Source organism: Dermochelys coriacea, chromosome 6 (genome assembly GCF_009764565.3).
Source record: "Dermochelys coriacea isolate rDerCor1 chromosome 6, rDerCor1.pri.v4, whole genome shotgun sequence".
In the NCBI taxonomy this organism is placed as follows: domain Eukaryota; kingdom Metazoa; phylum Chordata; order Testudines; family Dermochelyidae; genus Dermochelys; species Dermochelys coriacea.
In genome coordinates, this window is record NC_050073.1 from 45,966,983 (window position 1) to 45,993,007 (window position 26,025).

At 41.1% G+C, this 26,025-nt stretch overlaps 2 protein-coding genes and 1 long non-coding RNA gene across 11 annotated transcripts in view; 1 reads left to right on the forward strand and 2 right to left on the reverse strand.

Annotated features, from left to right (window-relative positions):
- FBXO3 (F-box protein 3) overlaps nt 1–4,791 on the reverse strand; it is an 87,046-nt gene extending 82,255 nt beyond the window's left edge. For 3 of the 7 annotated variants that reach the window (XR_006282011.1, XM_043516450.1, XM_043516451.1), the window contains exons 1-2: nt 4,602–4,766; nt 2,797–2,886 (exon numbers count right to left, since the gene is read on the reverse strand). Coding sequence is in view for 6 of the 7 variants with exons in the window: in XM_043516450.1 (XP_043372385.1) it covers nt 2,797–2,886; nt 4,602–4,708 (197 nt within the window). In the remaining variant the exon portion in view is untranslated. Of the gene's footprint in view, nt 1–2,796; nt 2,887–3,961; nt 4,111–4,601 lie in introns of those variants that run through there. The other 4 variants (XM_038406981.2, XM_043516452.1, XM_043516453.1 and 1 more) reach the window with 4 other exon arrangements.
- A 3,143-nt stretch (nt 4,792–7,934) lies between these two features.
- Nucleotides 7,935–15,275, forward strand: LOC119857711. Of its 3 annotated transcripts, XR_005293679.2 has the most exons (3): nt 7,935–10,190; nt 10,486–12,378; nt 14,366–15,275. It is a non-coding gene; the product is annotated as an uncharacterized LOC119857711 (long non-coding RNA). The 3 variants fall into 3 exon arrangements; XR_005293678.2 differs by having other exon boundaries at nt 10,486–15,275; XR_006282013.1 differs by lacking the exon at nt 10,486–12,378.
- Nucleotides 15,276–17,924: 2,649 nt separating this feature from the next.
- Nucleotides 17,925–25,988, reverse strand: LMO2 (LIM domain only 2). Its single transcript, XM_038406983.2, has 3 exons — nt 25,856–25,988; nt 21,810–22,025; nt 17,925–18,891 (listed from the first exon to the last, which is right to left on the reverse strand). The coding sequence occupies exons 1-3, from the start codon at nt 25,894–25,896 to the stop codon at nt 18,672–18,674; spliced, it is 477 nt and encodes a 158-aa protein (XP_038262911.1). The 5' UTR covers nt 25,897–25,988; the 3' UTR covers nt 17,925–18,671.
- Between the last annotated feature and the right edge of the window lie 37 nt (nt 25,989–26,025).

Consider the following 26,025-nt stretch of genomic DNA (forward strand, 5'->3'; position numbering starts at 1 on the left):
GGAACAGTATCCCCGATACTGTCACGGCTAACCTGGTGGCTGAACTTTGTGACTTTGTCCTGACCCATAACTATTTCACATTTGGGGACAATGTATACCTTCAAATCAGCGGCACTGCGATGGGTACCCGCATGGCCCCACAGTATGCCAACATTTTTATGGCTGACTTAGAACAACGCTTCCTCAGCTCTCGTCCCCTAATGCCCCTACTCTACTTGCGCTACATTGATGACATCTTCATCATCTGGGCCCATGGAAAAGAAGCTCTTGAGGAATTCCACCATGATTTCAACAATTTCCATCCCACCATCAACCTCAGCCTGGACCAGTCCACACAAGAGATCCACTTCCTGGACACTACGGTGCTAATAAGCGATGGTCACATAAACACCACCCTATATCGGAAACCTACTGACCGCTATTCCTACCTACATGCCTCTAGCTTTCATCCAGATCATACCACTCGATCCATTGTCTTCAGCCAAGCGCTACGATATAACCGCATTTGCTCCAACCCCTCAGACAGAGACAAACACCTACAAGATCTCCATCATGCATTCCTACAACTACAATACCCACCTGCTGAAGTGAAGAAACAGATTGACAGAGCCAGAAGAGTACCCAGAAGTCATCTACTACAGGACAGGCCCAACAAAGAAAACAACAGAACGCCACTAGCCATCACCTTCAGCCCCCAACTAAAACCTCTCCAACGCATCATCAAGGATCTACAACCTATCCTGAAGGACGACCCATCACTCTCACAGATCTTGGGAGACAGACCAGTCCTTGCTTACAGACAGCCCCCCAATCTGAAGCAAATACTCACCAGCAACCACACACCACACAACAGAACCACTAACCCAGGAACCTATCCTTGCAACAAAGCCCGTTGCCAACTCTGTCCACATATCTATTCAGGGGATACCATCATAGGGCCTAATCACATCAGCCACACTATCAGAGGCTCGTTCACCTGTGCATCTACCAATGTGATATATGCCATCATGTGCCAGCAATGCCCCTCTGCCATGTACATTGGCCAAACTGGACAGTCTCTACGTAAAAGAATGAATGGACACAAATCAGACGTCAAGAATTATAACATTCAAAAACCAGTTGGAGAACACTTCAATCTCTCTGGTCACTCGATCACAGACCTAAGAGTGGCTATACTTCAACAAAAAAGCTTCAAAAACAGACTCCAACGAGAGACTGCTGAATTGGAATTAATTTGCAAACTGGATACAATTAACTTAGGCTTGAATAGAGACTGGGAATGGATGAGTCATTACACAAAGTAAAACTATTTCCCCATGGTATTTCTCCCTCCCACCCCACCCCCCACTTTTCCTCTGATATTCTTTTTAACTGCTGGAATTAGCCTACCTTGCTTGTCACCATGAAAGGTTTTCCTCCTTCCCCCTCCCTCCCCCCCCTGCTGCTGGTGATGGCTTATCTTAAGTGATCACTCTCCTTACAGTGTGTATGATAAACCCATTGTTTCATGTTCTCTGTGTGTGTATATAAATCTCTCCTCTGTTTTTTCCACCAAATGCATCCGATGAAGTGAGCTGTAGCTCACGAAAGCTTATGCTGTAGTAAATTTGTTAGTCTCTAAGGTGCCACAAGTACTCCTTTTCTTTTTAAGTAAAATGACAGTGATTGTAATTTTATGATGTGTGCCCTCCATTCCCCATGTGTCATCATTTGTTGAGTTTTGCCTACATTTAGGTCCCAATCTCATTAGAGTCTCTGCCCTCTGCAGCACTTCAGTTAAGTCAGTGGAATATTATCCATGCAAAGCATTTGCAGGATCATGATCTTAGCTTCTAAGTTCTTTGGAACAGGGACATCATTATTGAGGCTGCGAGTCTGTCACGGAAGTCTCAGCTTGCATGACTTTCCATGACTTCTACAGTGGCTGGTGCTGGCCCAGGCAGCCCCTGGGCCAGCAGCAGCAGTTTGGGTGTGCAAGAGGCGGCTCAGGGCTAGGGGCAGGGGTTTGGGAGTGTGCTTACCTGGGGTGGGGGGCACCCCTGCAGCTCCTAGGTGGTGGAGTGGTCTCCACACTGCTCGCGCATGCAGACCCTGCTCCCTCTGGGAGCTGCCCTGATCTGGCCCCTGCCTATGCCACCTAGGAGCTGCAGGGATGGAGCTGATAAGAAGCCCCGCCACCACTCCCCCAGCATCAGCAAGGGTTCCCGGTCATCTCCCCCAGCATCCGCAGCACCCCCGGATCACCCCGCCCAAGCACCCCCACCCAAGCTTTAGTCACAGTGGGTATTTTTAGTAAAAATCATGGACAGGTCATGGGCCATGAATTTTTGTTTATGGCCCGTGACCTGTCCATGATTTTTACTAAAAACACCCGTGACTAAAACATAGCCTTAATCATCATCTGTCTGAAAAGCACCACACAAAATTGTGGAACTGTATAAAAATTACCTGAATTGCTCCCTGAATCCATCTCAAATAGGAAGCCGAGGCATTCCTACAGAAAAGGCCAAATCCACCATGTAACATAGAAGTAACAATATTAAACAAATCTCTGGGAGTATCTTTGAGAGCTGACATTAAGCTTTGTTCACTTAATACCAGAGTACAGCTTATCTCACAACTTCTGTTAATTTCAGATCTACAAAGCACTAAAGATCACAAGGGCCTATGAAGCATTTTGCAATGTTATTCTGAAAGATCCTATGCAAAAATAGTACTGTTAACCAAATGAGCTGGTTAAAAAGAACTGCTCCAAACTAAAATTTTTGTTCATAAGAAAAGAGTACCCATACTTACTCAGATAAAAGCCAGTATTTCTTGCAGTGTCTTTTCCACAACGGATCATGACTTGATAGCTGGTTTAATCTTCGACTTACATAGCAGCAGCTATAAATACAAGTCAGTGTTAAGTCTGATTACAAAAAGTAGTAAAATAACTAAGGACAAATGCAAGTCAAGGTATTAACATATTTAAGATTACATGTCATGAAATGAACATTAGAGCTATAAAATTTTAACAGGTTTTAACTTCATTTTTAGGGAGTTCAAACAGTTTTAAGTGTAATACAATTGTCATTAAAACATGTTGTAACAAGGCTGTCTTATCCACATAAGCACAGAGAAGAAAATAAATGTTATAAACCATGTTACAGAACCACATTTTTAAATCCTGGTAGATACCCAAGCAAGAACAGGGTTTTCTAAAATGGTTTATGACATTTGGGGGGGGGGGGCACGCTGCATCCCCTCCAGCCACAAAATAGTATTATGTTTGAGAGAGCTGTTTGCACACCAAGTCATTTTTTCCCCAATTTTACTGTGTTATGAAGTTTCCTCAGCTTTGGCAAATTAGCCCTTTTGAAGCACCAACTATACATATTACTGGATAGACCTATCCTCTGTTTGCCCATATTGAATCAGGTCATGATCACTAGTTCCTAGACAAGTATCAACTTCCAGGCAAGTGATGGATACATTGATTCATCTTTATCCACCACAATGATGTCCAAAATAAAGTTACTTCAAAAGTTATCTATACTTTTTAGAAACTGATGATATTTTACTACTGGCAGTATAAGACCTCTAGCACACATCTCCCAGACTGAAGTTTCCCATTACCCCACAATTTCCTTTCCCACACATTATAGACATGCGTGTAAGAAGTTAATCATCCTGTTCTCTCAGGGATTTGTAACACTCCTGGCCAGTGCTCCTTCCACTGATCCATATGCATTCAAGATCCTGAGTAAAAGTTAACAGGTAATGGGATCTTTAAAGTATAGCGCCATCCCCGACCTGTTATCCACTCTGTCCTTCGGAAAACAGGTTATAATCAGCAATTTTAACATACATTATATGGTTATCCCACCAGGCGAAAGGGGTCCAGTAAAAGATATTGCCTTAACCACCTCCTCTCTCCCTAACAGCCTGGGACCAACACAGCTACAGCAACACTGTGTACCGGTTTCAATAATGTCACTTAAGTCAAGCTTCCTCTCCTAAGAATTTCCAGGGTTTCTTGCACGGTACCCAAACTCAAAACGTCTTCTCGGTACCCGGTTTGCCACACCACTCCAAGGTGCTCACAGCACTGCCCAGCCTGAACGTGCACGAAACGTTTCCCGGCAGCGTCCCGGGAGGCTGGAGTTGGGAGAGCAACGTTGGAGCCCAGGGGCGCAGAGGGCTGGACAGCAACCCGGTGCTGCCGTTCTCAAGCCGGGGGGTGGGACGCGCCTGGCCCGGCGCGGGTCGCCCCGCAGGACGGGACTGGGGGCGCCGCGCCCACACGCTGGGGCGCTCACAGCGGAGAACACCCCTGTTGACGCCCCGTTAAGGGAGGGCAAAATCCACTGGCTGCGCTACCCTCCGCCCCTCCCCCGTCCCGGGCGCCCCTCCGCCTGCCCGGCGATGCGCCGCACGGACACCGAGAGAGCACCCCGCTCCCCGCCGGGCCGCCCACGCCCCCCGCGGCCGCGGCGCGTCAGCGCCCGGGACACGCCGCGCCAGGGGCGCCGCCCCAGCCCCGCGGCAGAGGGCAGGTAGCGGCGAAGGAGCGTCTGGCCCGCAGCTCAGACGCGCCCGGCCCCGGGGTCCCGCCCTACCTCAGGAGGTCCCTGTAGTCCAGGAAGCTCAGGATGAGCAGCAGCGGGTCGGTGGGCAGCAGCTCCAGGCTCAGGGGCTGGGGCTCCGGCTCCACGGACGCCGCCATCTTGAGAGGCCTCCCTCCCTCCGCGCCCGTCCGGGCCTGCTGCTGCCCGGGGAGCCCCGCCCCTCACGCCGGTTTGTTATCAAACGCCGTCGGAGGAAGCTCTTAAAGGGCCCGCGCCTACCCCTGGAGCGCAGAGCGCCCTTCAAGCCAGCGCGGGCACTGCAGGCCCGGCGGAGACTCCGAAGTGGGGGGGGGGGTCCTGCCCCACACGCCCCATGTGTGGGCCGAGTCCGGGGCGCTGCTGGCACAGTGTTTGTGGTGGGGCCGCTGAAAACCACTGAGCCAAACCGTAACCCCTGTATATGGAAGGGATAGCTCAGTGGTTTGAGCATTGGCCTGCTAAACCCAGGGTTGTGAGTTCAATCCTTGAGGGGGCCATTTAGGGATCTGGGGCAAAAATTGGGGATTGGCCCTGCTTTGAGCAGGGGGTTGGACTAGATGATCTCCTGAGGTCCCTTCCAACTCTGATATTCTATGCTGGAAACCACTTCAAGCCAGGGGGCGCTGCCACACCCCCAGCACTCCTCGTTTCAGCACCTGGCTTGCCCCATGGCTTGGCCCTTCTGGGGAGCTGGGCCCTTGCCTGTGGGGCGTCCTGCCAGACATGTCAAGTCTCACTCAGGCTTCAGAGTAGCGGCCGTGTTAGTCTGTAGTCGCAAAAAGAAAAGGAGGACTTGTGGCACCTTAGGGACGAACGCACTTATTTGAGCGCAAGCTTTCGTGAGCTACAGCTCACTTCATCGGATGCATCACAGTGGGTGTGATGGTGAGAGTCACTGGTTAGCATGAAGAAAAGGAGTACCCGTGGCACCTTAGAGGCTAGCAAATTTATTAGAGCATAAGCTTTCGTGAGCTACGGCTCACTTCATCGGATGCATTTGGTGGAAAAATCCGATGAAGTGAGCTGTAGCTCACGAAAGCTTATGCTCTAATAAATTTGTTAGCCTCTAAGGTGCCACGGGTACTCCTTTTCTTTTTGCGAATACAGACTAACACGGCTGCTACTCTGAAAACTGGTTAGCATGCAGTCTCACTCTCACAAGACACACGCCTAAGCTTAGCTCTCTCAATTTGAGTAAACACATAAAGATTTAAAGTATTTTTACTGAGGGACTGAAAGAGACAACAATACATCCGGGGATTCCGGCACAAGGTTTGGAGCTTGGAAAGCCACTTTCCAAGCTTGGTAATGGGTACTGTGGTAAGCATGGAGACTACAGGACCTTGTTGTATACAAGAGTGTGTGAGAGAAGAGAGAGGGCTATGTGGGACGGGTGGCTTGTGTGTGAATACTTGATGGTTCAAAAAATATGAGTTTGCCCTAAAAATGAGCGAGACTTGATCAAAAGTGTGCAGGTTCAGCAAAATACAGTTCAAAATTTAAACCACACTGGACAAATTCATGGTCATGCCCGATAGCAGGCAAGACTTTTTTTTTTAATATGAGCAATAATATGCAAACCAAATAATATTTGTGCTGTAAAGTGTTTTTCAAATAGGTTATCACTAGGACAAGGTGATATGCAAAATAAACATATTGTTGTATTGATAAACCAGTTTTCTTTTTAGTTAGATTTATATAAAAACAAATTTATTTTTGAATATTTCTCCTGTTCTGTCCACTGACTGTGTGCCTAAATTAGGGGTTATTAATTCTGGTCCTCAGGTTTTTGTTGTAACCAGCGAAAAATGGTTTTTATTAAAATTAGGGCTGTCAAGCAATTAAAAAAATTAATTGTGATTAATCACGCTATTAATAAGAGAATACCATTTATTTAAATATTTTGGGAGTTTTCTACATTTTCAAATATATTGATTTCAATTACAACACAGAATATAAAGCGTACAGTGCTCACTTTATATTTTTATTACAAATATTTGCACTGTAAAAACAAAAGAAATAGTATTTTTCAATTCACCTAATACAAGTACAGTAATGCAATTGCTTTATCATGAAAGTTGAACTTAAAAATATAGAATTATGTACAAAAAACCTGCATTTAAAAATAAAACGATATAAAACTTTAGAACCTACAAGTCCACTCAATCCTACTTCTTGTTCAGCCAGTCGCTCAGACAAACAAGTTTGGTTACAATTTGCAAGAGATAATGCTTCCCGCTTCTTGTTTGCAATGTCGCCTGAAAGTGAGAACAGGCATTCACATGGCACTGTTTTAGCTGGCATCAAAAGATATTTACATGACAAATGCGCGAGAGATCCATATGTCCCTTCATGCTTCAACCACCATTTCAGAGGACATGCGTCCATGCTGATGGTCCATAATGATCCAAAGCAGAGCAGACCGACTCATGTTAATTTTCATCATCTGAGTCAGATACCACCAGCAGAAGGTTGATTTTCTTTTTTGGTGATTCGGGTTCCATAGTTTCTGCATCAGAGTGTTGCTCTTTTAAGATTTCTGAAAGCATGCTCCACACCTCATCCCTCTCAGATTTTGGATTGCACTTCAGATTCTTAAACCTTGGGTCAAAAATAGCTGTAGCTATTTTTAGAAATCTCACATTGGTACCTTGGTTTGTGTTTTGTCAAATCTGCTGTGAAAGTGTTCTTAAAATGAACATGTCCTGGGTCAACATCTAAGACTGCTATTACATGAAATATATGGCAGAATGCGGGTAAAACACAGAGCAGGAGACATACAATTCTCCCTCAAGGAGTTCAGTCACAAATTTAATTAACACATTATTTTTTTAATGAGCATCATCAGGATGGAAGCATGTCCTCTGAAATGGTGGCCAAAGCATAAAAGGGCATACAAATGTTTAGCATATCTGGCATGTAAATACCTTGCAATGCCGGCTACAAAAGTGCCAGGCGAAAGCCTGTTTTCACTTTTAGGTAATATTGTAAATAAGAAGCAGGCAGCAGTATCTCCCATAAATGTAAACGAGATTGTTTGTCTTAGCAATTGGCTGAACAAGAAGCAGGACTGAGTGGACTTGTAGGCTCTAAAGTTTTACATTGTTTTGTATTTGAGTGCAGCTATATAACAAAAAAAATTCTACATTTGTAAATTACACTTTCACGATAAAGCGATTGCACTACAGTACTTGTATGAGGTGAATTGAAAAATACTATTATTTCTTTTTATCATTTTTACAGTGCAAATATTTGTAATAAAAAATAATAATATAAATTGAACACTATACATGTTGTATTCTGTGTTGTAATAGAAATCAGTATATTTGAAAATGTAAAGAAACATGCAAAAATATTTAATAAATTTCAACTGGTATTCTATTGTTTAACAGTGCGATTAAGCGCAATTAATTTTTTTGAGTTAATCCTGTGAGTTAACTGCGATTAATTGACAGCCCTAATTAAAATCCACTAATTTGCACTGCTTATAGAATTCTCACATGCCCTAGACTTTAGTATGAATTAGGACATTTATGCAATATTAAACAGTGTACATTTTAAAACTATTAAGAGCTGGTTGGATTAAAAACCTGGGCAATTGGATGTCATCAAAGACCAAAGATGAGAGTCCCTATCTTAACCAATGACCTAACATACTTCCTGGAAATTGTCACAATTGGCCTTGAATCTCACTCTTTACGGATGTAAATTTAACTCTTAAGGACAGCCAACCCTTGGCATCTTTCCCTGGCAGAGCCTTCCAGGCCAGATATGCCCGCCATCATTGCATCTCAGTCCCATCCAGTTGGCACCCCACTAACCATGAGGCCACTAATGGTTCCTGCCATTCGGGGCAAGGCGCACACAAGGGAAGGAAGGGGGTGATAGGAACAGGGCAGGGGAGAAGAGGGTAACAATGGCAGATGTGGAGTGACACTGAGGTGAAAGAGACTGTGAGGGAGGGGGAGAGTTGGAGCAAACAGCTAATCAGTACAGGGGAAAGAAATCCAGTTAAAACTGAAGAAAGTTCTGCAAATATCCAGAAGTCCCTGTTTTGGCTGCTACTAGTCCTACGCATCTCTGATTTACACTTGTTTTACGCTGGTGTAACCCCATTTACTTCAATGGAGATAACTCCTATTCATACTGGTGCGAGTGAAAAGAGAATCAAGTCACTTTTGTACTCAGGATAAAACACATCAGAACTTCGGATAACCAGGAGTTACAGATAACTGGTGTTCAGATTATCAAAGTTGGACTCCTCCACATTAAATTGTGTTTTGCTTTTAAGGGACAGGGTAATTAAGCTTCCCACCCCTCCAAATCTTAAAATGTATAATAAATTGATCTCTCTTGGACTACCCCAGCCAGTGAGCATGCATAATCATATATATTAGTAGGATCAGACCCACTGAAGTGCTCGTCACCTCCAAGAACAGGTTCCAAATAAGAGCACCAAGCCACTGACGTTGCTTCATAGCATTATTCCTATATTTAGCACACCCACAAGAGTTACCTTTAGAAATGTAGTAGAGCGGATCCCATGCAAGACAGACCTCAACATGAATATTTTTCATCCTTTTTCAGTTCTGCTATTTGATCTGTAGGTCACATTGGGCAGTTATCCATGATTAGAATCCACTGGGTTTGAAATGATAATAAGAGCAATCAATAGTACACTTCCAAATTCATGAATTAAATAAATTAAATTAAAGTGATGAAATTGTGCAAGATTGGAAACAAATACAAATATAACATATTTTAGAATTTTTAAATGTGTATATCTTCCATATTATATAAGAACCAAATTTCCTTCTCAAAGTTTTAAAAAACATTGTGACTACTAGATATTGTAGTCATAATAACCATAATAAATTTATAATTCTGTAGTCCCATGCAACCAAGGATCTCAAAACATTTAAAAGCAGTGAATGAAGTCTCATAACTATCCTGTGAGGTAGATAAATATGATTATGTCAGTTTTGCAGAAGGAGAAAAGAGGTGAGAGGTTTTTCGCAGGAGTGGGTGGGTGAGATTCTGTGGCCTGCGTTGTGCAGGAGGTCAGACTAGATGATTATAATGGTCCCTTCTGACCTTAATAGCTACAAATCTATGAATCTATGATTAGTGTGACTGAATTTGAGAAAACTATAACACAGTGTGCAACCACACTAGCCATCTATTTGCAGTACACTCAATGCATCATAATCCACAGCATTCTCCGAAAGTGTCACAGGGGGTGTGAATTGTTGCATCTAACTCACATAGGTGCTGGGACTATGGGTACTTGAAGTGGTTTCCATTATATACAGAGTTTACAATTTTGTTCAATGGCTCTCAGCACCCCCACTATAAAAAGCTTCTAAGAGTCAGTGCATAATATCTGTGGTCTATTATTTGCAGTTCTCACGTTTTTGGTTCCTTCCAATGCATGATTCTGTCCAGCCAAGGATCCACACATGCACCCAAAAGAACAAGAAATAAGCCCTAGTATGATCTCATGCTGCCAATATAGATGCCATGGCAGAGAGTCACCAACCTCTCTCTGAAGCCCTCAACTTTGGGCCTGGAAACCCAAATTATTATGAAGAGCTCAAGGAGGTAAGAAGCTTGATGTCCTGTCCATGCATGCATTCAGTAATTTTATCAATTTAATTTCCTTGCTATTCTATCTGCTCTCTTTTTTGTTGTTCATTTTGTAGGGCGGAGTTCCCTATATATATTTGTTCATGCTTACTTATGCTTGTTTCACTGTTCACATTTGACTTTATTGTATTTGTATTAAAATAATTAGTTATAAGGCATTTTGGACAATGGAATCGATCTTTTAAAATTGAGTCCAGTTTTGGTTGTTTACAACTCACTTTTTCGCGCCTTTTCGTTTGGTGAGAAACAGGGTTTGCTGCAGAAACTGCCTCTGAGGAGACTGGATCAAACTTTCGTGACACAGAAGGCATAAAAGGGCTGCACACCCTATCGGGAGCTGTCCGTCTGAGAGGCAGCTAGTGACTATCACATTTGCGCGGGCATCGAGGACTTCCTTCCCACCGATCTGGGTATCTTCCACCTGAATCCACTTACCTTGTTCCTGGTTCCAGTGATTGCCAACACCAGTGGTCTCCTAGTTCCTGGTTCCAACACAGTGAAGGCCCTGAGCTCCAAAAATAACCCAGGGTTTACTTATTTTTTATGGCGCAGGCGTAATGTACTAGGTATTGTACAAAACATAGAGAAAAACAGGGTCCCTACATTCAGGAGCTTACATATTAATTAGTCAAATAATGCTGAACAAAAGCATAATACACCGGTTAATCAGTAAGTAGCCTCATCAGAGAGCAATGCACATATCTTTTTTTTTAATATGCATATTTGTCTTCATTGGACTAACATTGACAAGAGTCATGAAAGACATTTCAAATGACATTCTGCACAAGAAAGTTATTTGCATACTCAATTGGGTCAAGGAAACAATAATGAACCTTTAGGAATATTTATAATTTTATTTTAGTTACAGCATTTGTCACTTTGGGTGATTTATGGTGCTAATAGGATGATAGGGTCCAAAGTGTCTGTCAACTGTAAAAGGCCTCCATTAAATGCAAGGCTTAAAGCAATGTCATTTTTATGATCTCTTGGAGAGTGCTCGGGCTAGATTTATGCATGAATTTAGTACTGGATTGAAAGTCCTGGAGAATGACGGTCCTTTTTTTATCCAGTGAACAGGTGCAGTGACCTGCACTGGCTCATTATTGTGCTTCCTCTCTGACCCAAGGGGACAAATTGTTCAAGCAAGCTTGCAGCTTACTTTTCAGGTACACTTATTCTTTGCTGCAGTTTTCAACAAGGGTGCCAATTAGTCCCATATGGGATGATATTTTTTGGAGATTCAGACACCTGTCCAGTGGGAACAAGCCCACCTAACAGTCGTCAGACAGAGAAAACTTCAGGTTACTCACAGCTTGGACTGGATTTGAAAAGGAGACATAAAGCTAAAGGGCTCCAGAACCCATTAACAATCCCCTAAGTCATTCATTCCCACTGAGGGCTCCTCTTTTGAAGTTTCCAGTGGCACTCATATGACCTCTGTTTATCCCCTCTCGTAAAAACTCTTATCTGTCTAACACAGACCTGGCCACTTTTCCTAGTAGTGCTCAAAACAGTTATTACAATGTAAACAAACTGTGCATGCTGGTGCTCATTCTCAATTCCCTTATCAACTGAACAGCATGCTCCTCATGCACATATTGGGTCAAATTTACCCGTCATCTAACTCCAGGGATTTCAGGGAAGATATCCCTGGGCTCATTTGCTCACTCACCTCCTGAGCATACATAAAATGTAACAACGGTATTGTAAACCACATGTCTATGTGGCCCTTCAGTTCAGACTACAAGGGTGTGAAAAGCAGCACACATTAACGTGCTATAATTTAGGTACAAACTAAAAGATAGCTAGTTCACATTAACATAGTCCTCTTGAAACAGGACTATGTGACTTTTAATGTGTCCACATGTGGTAGTTACAGTGCAGCACACAAGTGCACACTGTAGTTCACACCCCTGTAGTCTATACTGTGGGGCTGTCGTCTAGACATAGAAATAGAATTCCCCATTGATCTGATGTGTCCTTGCTTTGATGAACCTTGCTATCCATCTTAGACATTTTAAGGAGCTATCACCTTAGTGGTATCTAAGCACCACTACATGCAGCTCTCTGATTGCTGAGGGATCCCGACTGGCTGGAGGCTAGTTGTCTCACTTCCATTTTGGAATGTTCCATTTTAAACAAGGTAAACAAAATAATGGAATCTCAAAGTACTGGGAGGTTAGAAATAGCTGGTTAACAGCTTTGTTGAAATACATTGGTAATGATATATGGTGTGAAGGGCAGAATGTAATACTAAATGGGAACAAACTCACCCCATACTAAAGTCAGGAGACTGTATAAATCAAAACATTAGGGACTAAAGTTGAGACCTAAACTCCCCAGTAGAAGGACTTTTGTATGGCTTCTTGCCAGCCAGGGGAAAGGTGCCTGCCCAGCTAAGATGCTAGAAGAGAGGTTAGTTAAAGCTACTGGAAGGGCTATACCAAAGGAACCACCTGCTCCAGCAGATGTAGACCAGAGCCCAGTCTGCTAATAGTAAGCAGGGGGGAAAGTTCTTCTTGCTACTGACACCATATGTCATAGAGACCAACTCTCTGGGTTGTCTTTATAAAAAAAAAACAGGTGCTAACTATAAATTATAAGGATCTTATCCTACTATAAAGTGATGATCACTGTCACTTCCTGAACTACACTACTTCTTCAGCAGTTGCCTTTTTTTTTTTTTTTAAATCCTGCTTCTTGTGCCTCAGCTTCCCATTTGTTATCCTGCTGCACATGTGCTTCCAGCCGGGCTTGGCTAATCTGGCCCATGCAGTCATTAGTAGCCTGGCAACCATCTACGGTAGCTTTTACACAGAAGTAATGTTTTTGCTATTTTATCTTTTAGACAGAAAGCTGAAGGATTAAAAAAAGAAAACAAAAGCCTGGCCTGCCTTTCATATTACATTCACCTTTTTCACTCACAAACTAACCCCACAAAACAAGGAGAACTGAATGTGGTAGAACAAAGGTCCCCATCCACTGATTCTAGTAGCTATGTTACAACATCCCCATTGCTGGGCACCTCCATGTAACTAAAATCCCTAGGGCTAAATTCATCCCTCGTTATTAACTTCAAGTGAGCTAAACCAAGAATAAATCTGACCAGTATAACAAAGTCTCAGGGTACATTAGGAATCAAGTAGAGATAGTCAGAGACTGTTTTGTTTTTTCACAAAAACAATTGATTGTTTCTTGTTGAAAAACCAAGCACATTTTGGCTGAAAACCAAAAATTTGGGTTTAATTTTTTAACATGAAGTGCTTTCAGCATAACATTTTGTTTAGTCAAAAACCCACTTTTCCATTGAAAAATAGTTTATATAGAAAATGTTTGTCCAGCTCTTGTACTGAGTGAAGTCTGAGATGGAGTCTTTAGTAGCAGTGTCTGTTTCACACTCCTGGCTAGGAACACAGATTAAGGGTTTGTAAGCATTACAACAAACAATGAATACATGACTACAATTAGGTGGGGGGGGTGGAATCAAGTAGTACATATAATCATAAAAAATAACATAAAATCGGTCTGTTATTCTAGCAGAAGGGGGTTCTCTAGTTCATGGTATGGGTGCCAGAACCCTTAAACTTCAGTTGTTCTCTCAGCCATACCACTTTAAAGACAACGAACTGTCTTATACAAGAAGTGTATCATGAGAAGTCCCTGTATTCTCACAGAGATTTAAGCTTTAAGTCTGCTAACACTTATGCATGTGCTTAACTTTACATACTATTAGTTCCACTGAAGTCAATGGTTTTTATCAAGTGCCTGTCATGCTGGTATCTGAGCATGTATTATTAATAATTTTTATATTTAATTTGCTAAAAGCCTCCATTAAAAATGTTTGGAGGTCCTTGGATGGACTGTGTCACAGACATGCAATGTGCTTTTATTAAATGACACTGTCAGAGCTTTTCTGGTTTATTAGGTACCTGTCACAGAGACACCTTCTCATTAGGCTGGAACAGAACAGCTCCCGGCAGGATGATACAGCCTGTTTATGATTAGTCTTAAATTTATATCAGCTTACCATTCATCTATTTGATACTACCTTTGAATCATAATTTAATGACCTTATCTTGAATGTTCTCTGATACAGTGTCTCAATCTCTCTTTTTTATATCTTTGTGTAGTTTCTTTTTTTTGTCATGGAACAGAAGGATGGATGAATTGTTCCAGTGTCCATTAAAATTTCCATTGGCTGCTGTGCAGTGTCTTCTAGGGAGGAAATGAACCTGCTGCAAATGAAATCAGTTGAGGCTGCAGTGTATTTACAGAGAAGCAGAAATCTTTGTAGATTATTTTTTCCAAGAATCATGAATCTCCTTCAGTGTTACAAGTCACTGTAATCAATTAATAGGAGTAATATTTTCATTTTCAATTAAAATACAGGCCATGCACAGTCTATGTGCATCTTAGCAGATGTTTAAAAGCATTGGCTCTCAGAGGTGAAATGTTACTTTATTTCTGATTGGGGTGGTCAGAGGGTGTTTCAGGAGCAGAAAGACGTTAAAGTGCAGCACTTCAGACTGTCTTCTTTTCTGAATTTACAGCATTAGACTGGCAGCTGTATAAATGAATAATAGACTGCAATGTTATTTTCCAAGCAGGCTATGAAATGAGGGAGCCTTCAGTTTTGTGCTGATGCGTCCAGAATTCAAATAATTTGTTTCTTGATATAATGACAATCGGAAGCACGGTATTACCTTGAGAAAAGAGATGGAGAGACAGCTGCAGTACCCTGTACTCGTGAAAGATATTGCATTAGCAACTGCTTCCCAATTACTCTCTCCACTGAAAACTCTATTATGCTGGGCTCTTATTGCCTTTATTCAAGGGCACAAAATTAAAAAGTGATATTGCTGGCACTATTCTCATCTTCCTACCATGACATTGAATAATTGGACAATGAAAGAAAATGTTGAATGATGCTGATATTAAACACATCTAAAGGACAATGCATTTGAACATCAGCTGATGAAGTAATGTCCAGATTATTATGCATTCCCTTCTACTACTTTAAAATAAATTGTTTTTATTTTTGTTGTTGGTGATGGGACATTTTCTTTTCCTGTAATTGCTGGAGAGATGCCCTGTTTTAAGGAATATACTTGTGAAAGGGATGTGGATTAGATGCTTCTCAAGTTAACACCCTCACTGTATTGGTCCTTTCTGTTAAAGGAGTAGGATATCTACTGCCTTTTTCACATGGATCTGAGGAATCAAATTCACTAATGACTCCAGGGTGTTGTAAGTCACACTTTGGTGAGTCAAAAAACTGGTGTAAATTGTGAAGGATAACTTGCATCAATTTGGCATACATTGGGTGAGCAAAATGAGTGTAAGCTACACACAGAGGAGGAAGAAGTGGGGAGTTTAGAAGCAAAAAGCAACTGGCAGGAATGTGTACAATAATGTTTCTTGTAGGGTCAGGTGGGGTGGAACATGCATTATTTTAAATTTGTTAGTCTCTAAGGTGCCACATTCTTGTAGGGTCAGGTGGGGTGGAACATGCATTATTTTAAATTTGTTAGTCTCTAAGGTGCCACAAGTACTCCTTTTCTTTTTGCGAATACAGACTAACACGGCTGCTACTCTGAAACCTGTCATTATTTTACACGTTACAGTTGCTTTTCAATTACCTTCTCTCCCCTCACACCTTCCCTCCCCCAACACACACATGCATACTCCCTGCTCCATGATGTGTAAAGACATATTGACATAGGAAAGTTTTACCAGTTATATTGGTATGGGTATACATATACAGTTATACCACTATAACCCCTTATTCCAGTTTAAGAGTGTCTTTTTACAGTTTAGCTTAAACCTTTTCCCAGGTGACAAGCTAAACCAAAAAACTGAACTTATATGAGAATAAATGTCCACAGACAGGGGTAGGGAGGAAGGGTTGTGTTATATTATTATAACCATTTCTAACTAAATTCATATTTTAGGTTATACTGAAAAATCTTTCCCCTGTTGAACAAGAAACTTTACAAAAATCAGTAAGTGTTATTATCCCTGTTTTACAGATGGGAAGTTTAGGATGATGTAAATATTCCACAGAATATTTAAGTGACTTGCCAAAAGTCATACACAAAATCACTCTCAGAGGTGGAAACAGAATACAGATCTTCTGACTACCAGACCCTGTTGTAAAAACACTAAAACCACATCATTTCCATGGACAATTGAAATCATTATTCAACATCAATCTATTCAATATCAATCTAGCTAATAATAAAATTATTTATATTAGTATTTCAGACTCACATCTATATGAGACAGGATCTCTGAAATTAGTCCTTTTTAAGGGATGTCCAATGTATGAGTCAAACTCACAAATTATACACCATTAAATGAGTAGGAAATAATTATCAAAGCTTTCACTTCTTTGGAGATCATTATCTCGATGCTGCTTTCACCACACTGATCAGTTTTATACTGATATAACGCCATGAACTTCATGGAATTATTCATCCTGGATTTACATCATCCTAAATGAGATCTGAATCCACTCAGTACCTCTTTTGTAGCAATACAGAGAAGCCAAAAACACAGTGCTTATTTCTGTCAAAGTGAACCTAACTTTGTTACCTGATTCTGCTAATGTAGTCATAACTGTAAACCTAGGTTCTTAAGTAGCAACAATTAGTAATAGTAGTAGTAGCTACAGCCTAATGAAAACACATGGGAACCAGTCAGGGGTCCCTCAGCCAGCAGGTAAGTCTGACACACCAAAGGTCCAGAATGCCTAGTGCTTACTGCACTGTACTATCATGCAGAAGATCCTCTTTCCTATGTAGTCTTCTTTGCTATAGGTCACTGATCGGCGAATACAGGAGGGGACAGCCGTATCGTTTGTAGCTAGCATCCTTACCTCTATCTTGCCATGGACTAGTTGAAGATGATCATCTCACGGTAGAGATGCTGACCATAGGCGGTGCCAAGCACTCCCCAGTTTATTAGGAAGCAGTGTCTGTAGAATGTGTGGACAAAAGGAGAAGAATACTAAGGCCTAGATTCTCAGCTTTGCTTGGTATTCACTAGGTGCTGCTGAGGGTGTCAGGAGGTCACAGCTGTGGCTCCCTGTTCCGGAGGCTGGTTCTATGCCTGCCATGCCCTGAGCATAGTGTAAAGCAGTGTTAGGGCTGCTAAAAGTACAGTTGCTGTTTATGGCCCCCAGGCCAATGCACCAACTAAGAATATTTGGACCACAGTAGCACTCTCTGGCCACACTTTCTCTCTTCTTCCATGTCCTCATTATGGTCCTTATTCTTGGATCCCCATTTCTGTGGCTACAGGGAGATCTGCTAGCTTACTGCCCCACCAATACCACTGGCTATATCAAAGAAGAGAATATAAATTGTAAAACTGTAATACTAGGGGTCAGTGGCAGCATGTGGTGAATGGTAATAGCTCTGCTGAAAACCATCAGACAGGCAAATGCACCATGTGTCGAGAGCCTTGCACTCACTTAGTTACACTCTAGTATTGACCTGGGTTCTTATGTCACTGCTTGAGACTGGAGCACATCCCTTTGAATATACCCTTGAGCAGATTGACAAGAATCAGCTGTGCACCAAATGTAGCCAAATGCAGCCATGGTGCAAATAAATGAAATAAATAATACCGATGCAAAAGCAAACTCAAGTCTAAACGGTTGTACATTATTGAAAGAAATAACGCTCAAACTTTCTGTTGTTTTTATTAAAGCATTCAGATTCTTACTACACACAACAAATAGTTTATTGATATAATCTAAATTAATAAAATAGTTGAACAACTCTTTAGATTTATATTTGTATAGAAATGATCTGTGGAGCATCTCACCTTCAAACAGTGCTGCTTGAAAACAGCTATTCATCAGAATTTATTGAAAGAATTGTTTGGGGCTAGATGTTGCACTTTTCATTCTTAGGGGAGAGGGGGAGATTTCCATGCAAAAGAACCATTTTCTCTCCTGCACAAAGCTTAAGGCTTTGGAGACTCTGACCGACTCTTCATCTCCAGTGTCCTTCCTTATGTTTACATTGGAAACTATTGTCTAAACAGAGTAACTAGAAAAGATGGGAAGAAAAATCAATTGCACAATCCTAGTCTGCGAGTGTCAAAATCATAATGTCTCTTTACACAACAAGTCATTACTGCATTTCCAGTTATGAGAATCCATTATCACAATGTATTTGTTCCCCAACTCTCGCCTACTTGGCTGATAATGTCAGTTATTGTCAATACGCCTTTGCTAATAGAAGTCAGTCTATTTGCTATTGCTTGTAGTTTAGATTCTATGTAGCACTGTCTGAAAAGGGCCTATGCTGTGATCTTTCCCCTCCCAGTTTAGACAAAGCACATAGTTTGAGTGATTATCTCCTCATTGCAGCTATGCATTTGTGCCACCCATAAGATACCTCTTGATGACTATGAGGCATGTCCTGGCTATATCATCCCATTTATCTTAGTCCACTCATAGATGTCTTGCTCACACACTATGTCTGAGTTGATGAGGAGGTATCTGTCTCCAACACAAAAATGTTTCTGGCAAGCAGCACATTTGAAGCATTCCAGGTGGTATACTTTGTCCTTCACTCGCATAGTCATCTCATAGGCCCGGATTCGCTTGTCACAGGAAGCACAAAGGCCATCTTGGCCAAAGAGTCTAAAACAACAACAACAAAGAGTTACGCAAAGTTTCCTTGGAGAAAAGGGAGGGTAAGGAGAAAGAGAGAGAGAACTGAAACAAAAGAAGTGCACAACATCGGCTTTTTGCCACATTTAACATTGCATTGTAAGATATATAGAAGTTTAAACATTTGCTTGATGAAATCCAACGAGCAGGGACACTCAAAACTTTCCAGCATCAGTGGCATCCAGCAGTGGTGACCTGCCAAGAACCCAAGGGTGTCACCTATGTTTTAAAAGAATATACTTATTTGTTGTGATCAAAGTAAGGGTCTAATTCTGAAAGGCCATGAGCAACTTCAGTGGGATTTGAACCTCTCTAAATCAGACCATGAATCCAAACCACCCTAATATTTTCTTTCTACTCTTAATACTTGTTTTCACTTGTATCTTTCCAAATCAATCCATAGAAATTACCTGCTGATTGATAAATCTTGCCATTGCTCAGTTTTGTCCCCACTATGCTGCAGGCTATGTTTTAGGATTCTGTAGGGTATCTGAGATTTTTTTAAATTCAAATATCAGAGGGGTAGCTGTGTTAGTCTGTATCCACAAAAACAACGAGGAGTCCAGTGGCTCCTTAAAGACTAGCAGATTTATTTGGGCATAAGCTTTCGTGGGTTTTTTACCCACGAAAGCTTATGCCCAAATAAATCTGTTAGTCTTTAAGGGGCCACCGGACTTCTCATTGTTTTTAAACTCAAATGTTTCTCTACTCATGAAAGAACTCCTGCTAGGTTTCAGGAACTGGACTCTATGACCCTCCAGAAATCCATTTTAGCCCAAAGGATTTCATGATCTGGATTGTTCTTTAAGCCATATTAAGAAACCCTATTGAGACCATAATTATTGGGTTGTCTATTGAAAGGACCCTCTGATGTATGCACAACATGTTTATCCCGCTCACAAATGCACTACTTTCAGCTGGAACACTATGACCTATTCAGCTGTGTGTCATAATGTAATTTCATCCTCTACTGTAGGCTGTAGCTTGCAGAGTTTAAAAACCCTATAATTAATACGTAAACAGAAAACATCTTATTATTTGCAATAAGAAAGGGAGAAATTCAGAAATATTATTTGTCTGAAATATTTGCTTGTGTTTAAGTTTTCTGCTTTGCTGCATTAATTTTAGAACTAGTGAGTCCATTTCCCATATTTTTACTGTGTTTATCATAGGCTGTGCCTGCTTCAAGTAATCTACTAGGTTTGAAAGAAAAAAAGCCTATTAGACTCAGATCTCTGAAGGAAAAAGAAATAATTTCTCTTGTCCACCAGGAGATGTCACTGTTCACTTCTGACTAATGAAAGTAATACTAAATATTTTATAAATGTTGTGAAATGCTTCATTTCTGAAAACAGGCAGTCTCATTGTACAGAAAACACATTATTTTTGTTTCCATGGCCTGTTATTCTTCCATTAAAAAGTTAGTAAATATTTGGCAAGTGCACATGGGACTGGATCAATGTTAGAATATTTCATATAATGGAGATGTACAGTTTAAGCCATTATTGGGACCCAACCTCCAGTCTCTAGCAAAACTCCCATTGGAAAAGCTATGGGATAAATTTACTAGGAACTCTACTCTCTTCCCCTCCCAATTACCTACACTCTTAAAGGAAGTTTTGTGTAAGGAATATCAGGTTCAATATAAAACTAGACCCTAAAAAGCTGGGGGAGGGGGGAAAAAATGTGGAGTTCCTACTTATTCCATGCCACCAGCTCCTAGAGCACAAAGAAGACATTATAACAAATGATGTAGAAGGAGCAATACACTTTAATTGTAATCAAGAACACATAGGTTCTTTGTTATCAAGGTATTGAGAAATAATATATTAAACTTTAACTCATCTGCTTTGTCAAAATTTATAAGTAGAAAGATGGGCAAGGATCTACTAATGCAAAAATTGTAACAGGTGCTCTTATAGGATCAGATTCAGGAAGACACTAAAGCAAATGCTTAAATCCATTCTATTTAGAACAATGCTTAGGCATGTGCTTTTAACTTTATGCACATGCTTAAATTACATTGATTTCAAGTTCTCCTGAATTGGGCCATAATTATTATAATAAATGTAAACAGCACCATGCCTTTCAGCCTGAAGGGTCCTAGAGAACTTTAAAAAATGATACTCAAACCACAGTTATTGCACAGCAATACATCCCTCGTCCCCGACATAGAGAGTAGCAAAGCAAAACATCTCTTTCCCAAGTGGTGGTATTGTAGTGTGGAAAAGGGAATTTGGCTAGACACCAGGATACCTTAGTCTTACAAAAGTGGCAGAAGATCTTTCATATGCACTCATCCTTTAGGCCTCAGTTACTATATACATTGCATCAGAAAGGCAACACCTGCAGAAGTACAACTCCTCTAAAACCATGCTGGGGCATTAGCTCATTACTGACTCAGAGGGAAGAAGAAAAGGAGTACTTGTGGCACCTTAGAGACTAACAAATTTATTAGAGCATAAGCTTTCGTGAAGTGAGCTGTAGCTCACGAAAGCTTATGCTCTAATAAATTTGTTAGTCTCTAAGGTGCCACAAGTACTCCTTTTCTTTTTGCGAATACAGACTAACACGGCTGCTACTCTGAAATCAGAGGGAAGAGTAACACTTACTGACTCTTCAGCACCTACTCATGCAAGTGCTAACACAGCTCAGCTCCGCTTAGCTTCCCAGATCAGCAAGCACACTTAGCAAAAGGTGGTGCAATCACTGTCACTACCCTCAGCATTTATATTTTAGGAATAAATTATTCAGTATAATCTCTTCATGGATTCTTGTGGTGCATCATCATTAGGGATCCTAATTCATTCTAAATACCTCAATAAATCTGAATTTACAGAAAGCAAGCAAGTTAGGATAGGCTAGTATAGGGTAGGAAGGCTCTGTACCTGAGATAGTCCCTCCTGCAGAGTTTCCTGCCCAGTTTATAGTACAATCGTCTCCCCACCTCTCCAAGCCTGCATCCACATAGGTCACAGCTGAGGCAGTCCTCGTGCCAGTACTGATCGATGGCTTTCAGGAAATAACGGTCCCCAATGTTCTGCTGACAACCTCCACATGTTAGCAGTGAAGGAGGTATTTGGAGCACTTCATCCACTGGTTCCCTGAGAGAATGAAACAATTGTTGGAGAAGGGAAAGCCCTTTAAACTCAACCAAACAAGCAAAAAACCAAACCAGTCGCCTAATTAGAACAGGAATTATTGCCAGATTATTCTTCCATTGAAGTCAATGGCAGCCCCCTTCACCTCTTTCTTATCAATGGGAGCAGGAGTAGGCTTTTTTCATTTGTTTTAAAAACAGAACAGCCTAATATTTAGGAAATCACCAAAGGTGGCTAAAACATTGTTAATTCTTTGTTTCTTCTTGTGCAAAGACTACAGTGCAAACATGACAATCTGTACAACACCTCATTGCAGTAAACACATTTAACATGTTGTAAATGAATTGTCTGTATATGTGTACCACTGCCCTCTACTGAAGAGAATAAAAATGTCCCAACTATAAGTCATAGTCACCACACTGCTATAAAATAAACAAGATTGTAAAAATGAATAAATACAACAGGCGAGACTCCATACAACTTCCATGGAATTCAATGGAAGTTTTGCTCTTGACTTCAGTGGTGCCAGAATTTCACCCAACCTTACTACAATACTTTTTCCCTCCTGGTCAACGCAACCAAGAGCCTGATTCTGATCTCACTTACACTGGTTTTACACCAGTATAACTGCACTGACTTCAAGGAGTTACTCCTGAGTTATACACATGTGGATGAGAGGAGACTCAGGTCCCAAAACTGCATTGTGGTAGTACTTTAAGAGGTTTTTTTGGAGCAAATATTCATCCACAGTATTTTGTTCCTATACCAGTCTGACACCTCATCATTTTTAAACAAGAAAAAGAAGGAATGGATCTACTAATATAGGGGATGAAGCCATAATTTTCTGCAAATACACTTTAAGAAAGTCTCACTGTTGCCTGTTTGCATCACTTTGCAAGTTCTGCCAGAAACACTACTGGCAAAACATTAAAAGAATGACCTGTGGGCTTAATCCTGTAAGGTGCTGAGTACCCTTGCCTTGATCCAGCAAAGCATGTAGGGCCTTATGCAATACTCATTGAAGTCACTGGAAATATGACTCCACTGGATTAGACCCTTAAGCACATGCTTAACTTTAAGCATGCAACTCGTCACATTGAATTCAACTACTCAGATGCACATGCTTAAGTGCATTCCTGAATCAGAGCCAGAGCCCTCAATTCCTGGTAGAATCTAGCCCAGTATTCTTAAGTACCTTATTCAGTTACTGAAATCACAATCTGTGGACAATTTGCTTTTATTACATGCCGCAACTGGACTGGTGAGGGCAGAATGTAACTACCCTGCCAGAAGGAAATCTGGCTGTTTAGCATTTTCAACAGGCCAGGGAAACTAACATTTTTCTACTACCTTCACTTATTGGAGAAAATAGTTTCCTAGTCAAAAATTACTTTCTTCAGTGTCTGAAAAATGTACAGTGCTCCAGAACTTCCATCCTAACAACTGCAGTTCTTACTTAGGCAAAACTCCCTCTGACTTCAGAATTCAGTCATAAGATAGCATCTGCTCTTATGCACTTCCATTTTCACTCTTCACCATTCATATAGCTGTGTCCTAACATTCTTATGACTTGCAGTCCACACCTGCCAGCCCACTATTGCCAGTAAAGTCATGGGAGCTTCTACATGCAAAGGATCTGACCCTAGACTTTCAAAGCATATACAAGCAGTCCTCAGACTTAAGACACAATTGGTTCCTTAAAACTGGGTTGTAAGTTGGAACCACAATCTACTCCATTGCGGGACTGAGCATCATAAACTCAAAACCTATAGTCATAAGTCGAATCAGGGTGTCAATGTAGAACCACCGTAAGTGCTGTTTGTTGTAACTCAAACGTCGTAAAGTCAAGGACTGCTTGTACCTCTGTGCCCTGTGCTTTTCATGCATTGCTACTCATAGTATCATCCAAGCATGTATATAACTATAAAGGAACGCATGATATTTCTGTGAGGCTGGCTTGAAAACATCAATGCACTAAACAACACACATAAGCCAAATAATATAAACAGGGCATTATACTCATAGAACAAAGCACTGTGCTTATCTGCAGTAAATCCTACAGGTCCACATGAATATTTTAGGAATATGAGGAGATAAGGAAGCAGTACACAATAAATTTTCCACAATAAATGCATCCCTTCTTTTGGGAGTTCAGATGTACACATACATGCTCCAATATCAGGAACCATGAGTTAGTTATTTCAAAGCCCAAGTCAGGTACTGCCGTCTTAAACTCTGGCAGATGATCTCTTGAGCTGCTTTCCAGCCCTGCTGGAACCTATGATTCTATGTTTATTTTTAATAGAATTTCTGTTTCATGCATTTGCTTTTTTATGTGCTTGGATTTCATACCCAGCAGTTATTCACTACATAAAGTAGGTAAATAAATAAATATTGCTACTACTTTGTAGTTGAAACCTTAAAAAAAGGTATCTAGAAGGTTAAATTACAATTCCTTAAAAATCAAAGGGGGAAATGAGAAAAATGGTAACAAATGCAAAATGTCTGATATGACATATTAACTGCTTTGGACCATGTGGAGTTATGTTTTACACGTATTAGATTAGGGCTTCAGAAGACAACATTCTTAATAACTTACAGGAAACAAAGCCCAAATTAATTAAATTTATAGGGGGAAATAATATTTTAAGTTTTACATTGAAAACCAGGATTTTACAAATGTTTTTTTCTCTGTAATATCACAGTGCTTCTGAGACACAGACAAGTGTAATGCACCTAATGCTGCTCTTGAGATGTACAACCCTGGAATTCAGTGAAATGACACCACACATTATGGAGCTTAGTTAACACTCCTCTTGCAACTAAGTGCCTGCATGTACTTGGTGTACGAATGGATGGCTCCAGGAAATCTACTGAAAGAGCCAAATCATAATGCTACAATCAGTTACTGAATTTATGTAACCTTGTCCACAAAAGTGGCAAATGAGAACAAATTTCTCCTCCCATGCCCTCTGTGTATCAATTCTTTATATATTTGAGGTCCATGTACAGAACCCCTACCTCCCACACACCACCATTATAATATTTTGAAAGTTTCAAACTGTGTAGTATGAAAATGTGGAAGTTGTACACCATCAGATAACAGCTCTGACCTTTCAGTATAGTCAGCTAGTTGGGCAGATTAAACATGGAGCAGAGACTGAAAATAAGTTAAGCTTTGGAAAGTATTATGCACCCGGTATCTCTGAATTATTCTCATCAGCATCACTGAATCTCAAGAAGTAGGGAGGGGGGGAATGCACTGATGCTAAGGGTTGTTAGATGTTTTCAATCAGGAGGTTTATTCTGGCAGGTTTTTCACAAAACCTGAGAAATCTAAAGAATTTATATTCTGGTTTCAACTCAAAATGGGGAACTGGATGTCTCTGGGCTGGTGCTGCCATCCACATGAGCAGCACACTGATATCCACAGAGGTTACCTAGTTCAGCACCAGCTCAATGAAATCTACCAAACCTCCCCAATACATTGCATGCACCAAAGTAACACACTACCAAATCCACCCTGGTTGTAATATTACAATGGCAGCAGGCTTTGGAAGGGGATGGGAGTTGCTCTGGACTTTGGGGTATGCAGGGATGTTATTTTGAAGGTAAAAGCAGCCCTAGTATATTTCTAAACCACCTTTTACCAGAAAGAGATCCCCAAAGCATCTCCCTAGAACTGGTGCTTACACAAAATAAAAATAAATAAAGAACAACAACAATAAATGATTCTTGAAGCTCATAAAGTCCTTTTTAAGCCCATTTGTTGGAGAAGCTCAATATCAATCAAAACACAGAGGGGGGTTAGGAATGAAAAAAAGGCCACTTACTCGGAAGGATCGAGGCTTTTCCTCTCGATGGCTGATGACATTGGCAGGGCTTGTTCCTTTGTAGTGTGTCTGTGGTAGGATCTACCCCCTCTGCCCCTACAAAGGCTATCTGCTCCTGATGCCTTTTCACCAGCTGAGTTTCCCCTCCACCCCCCAATGACATTCACAGG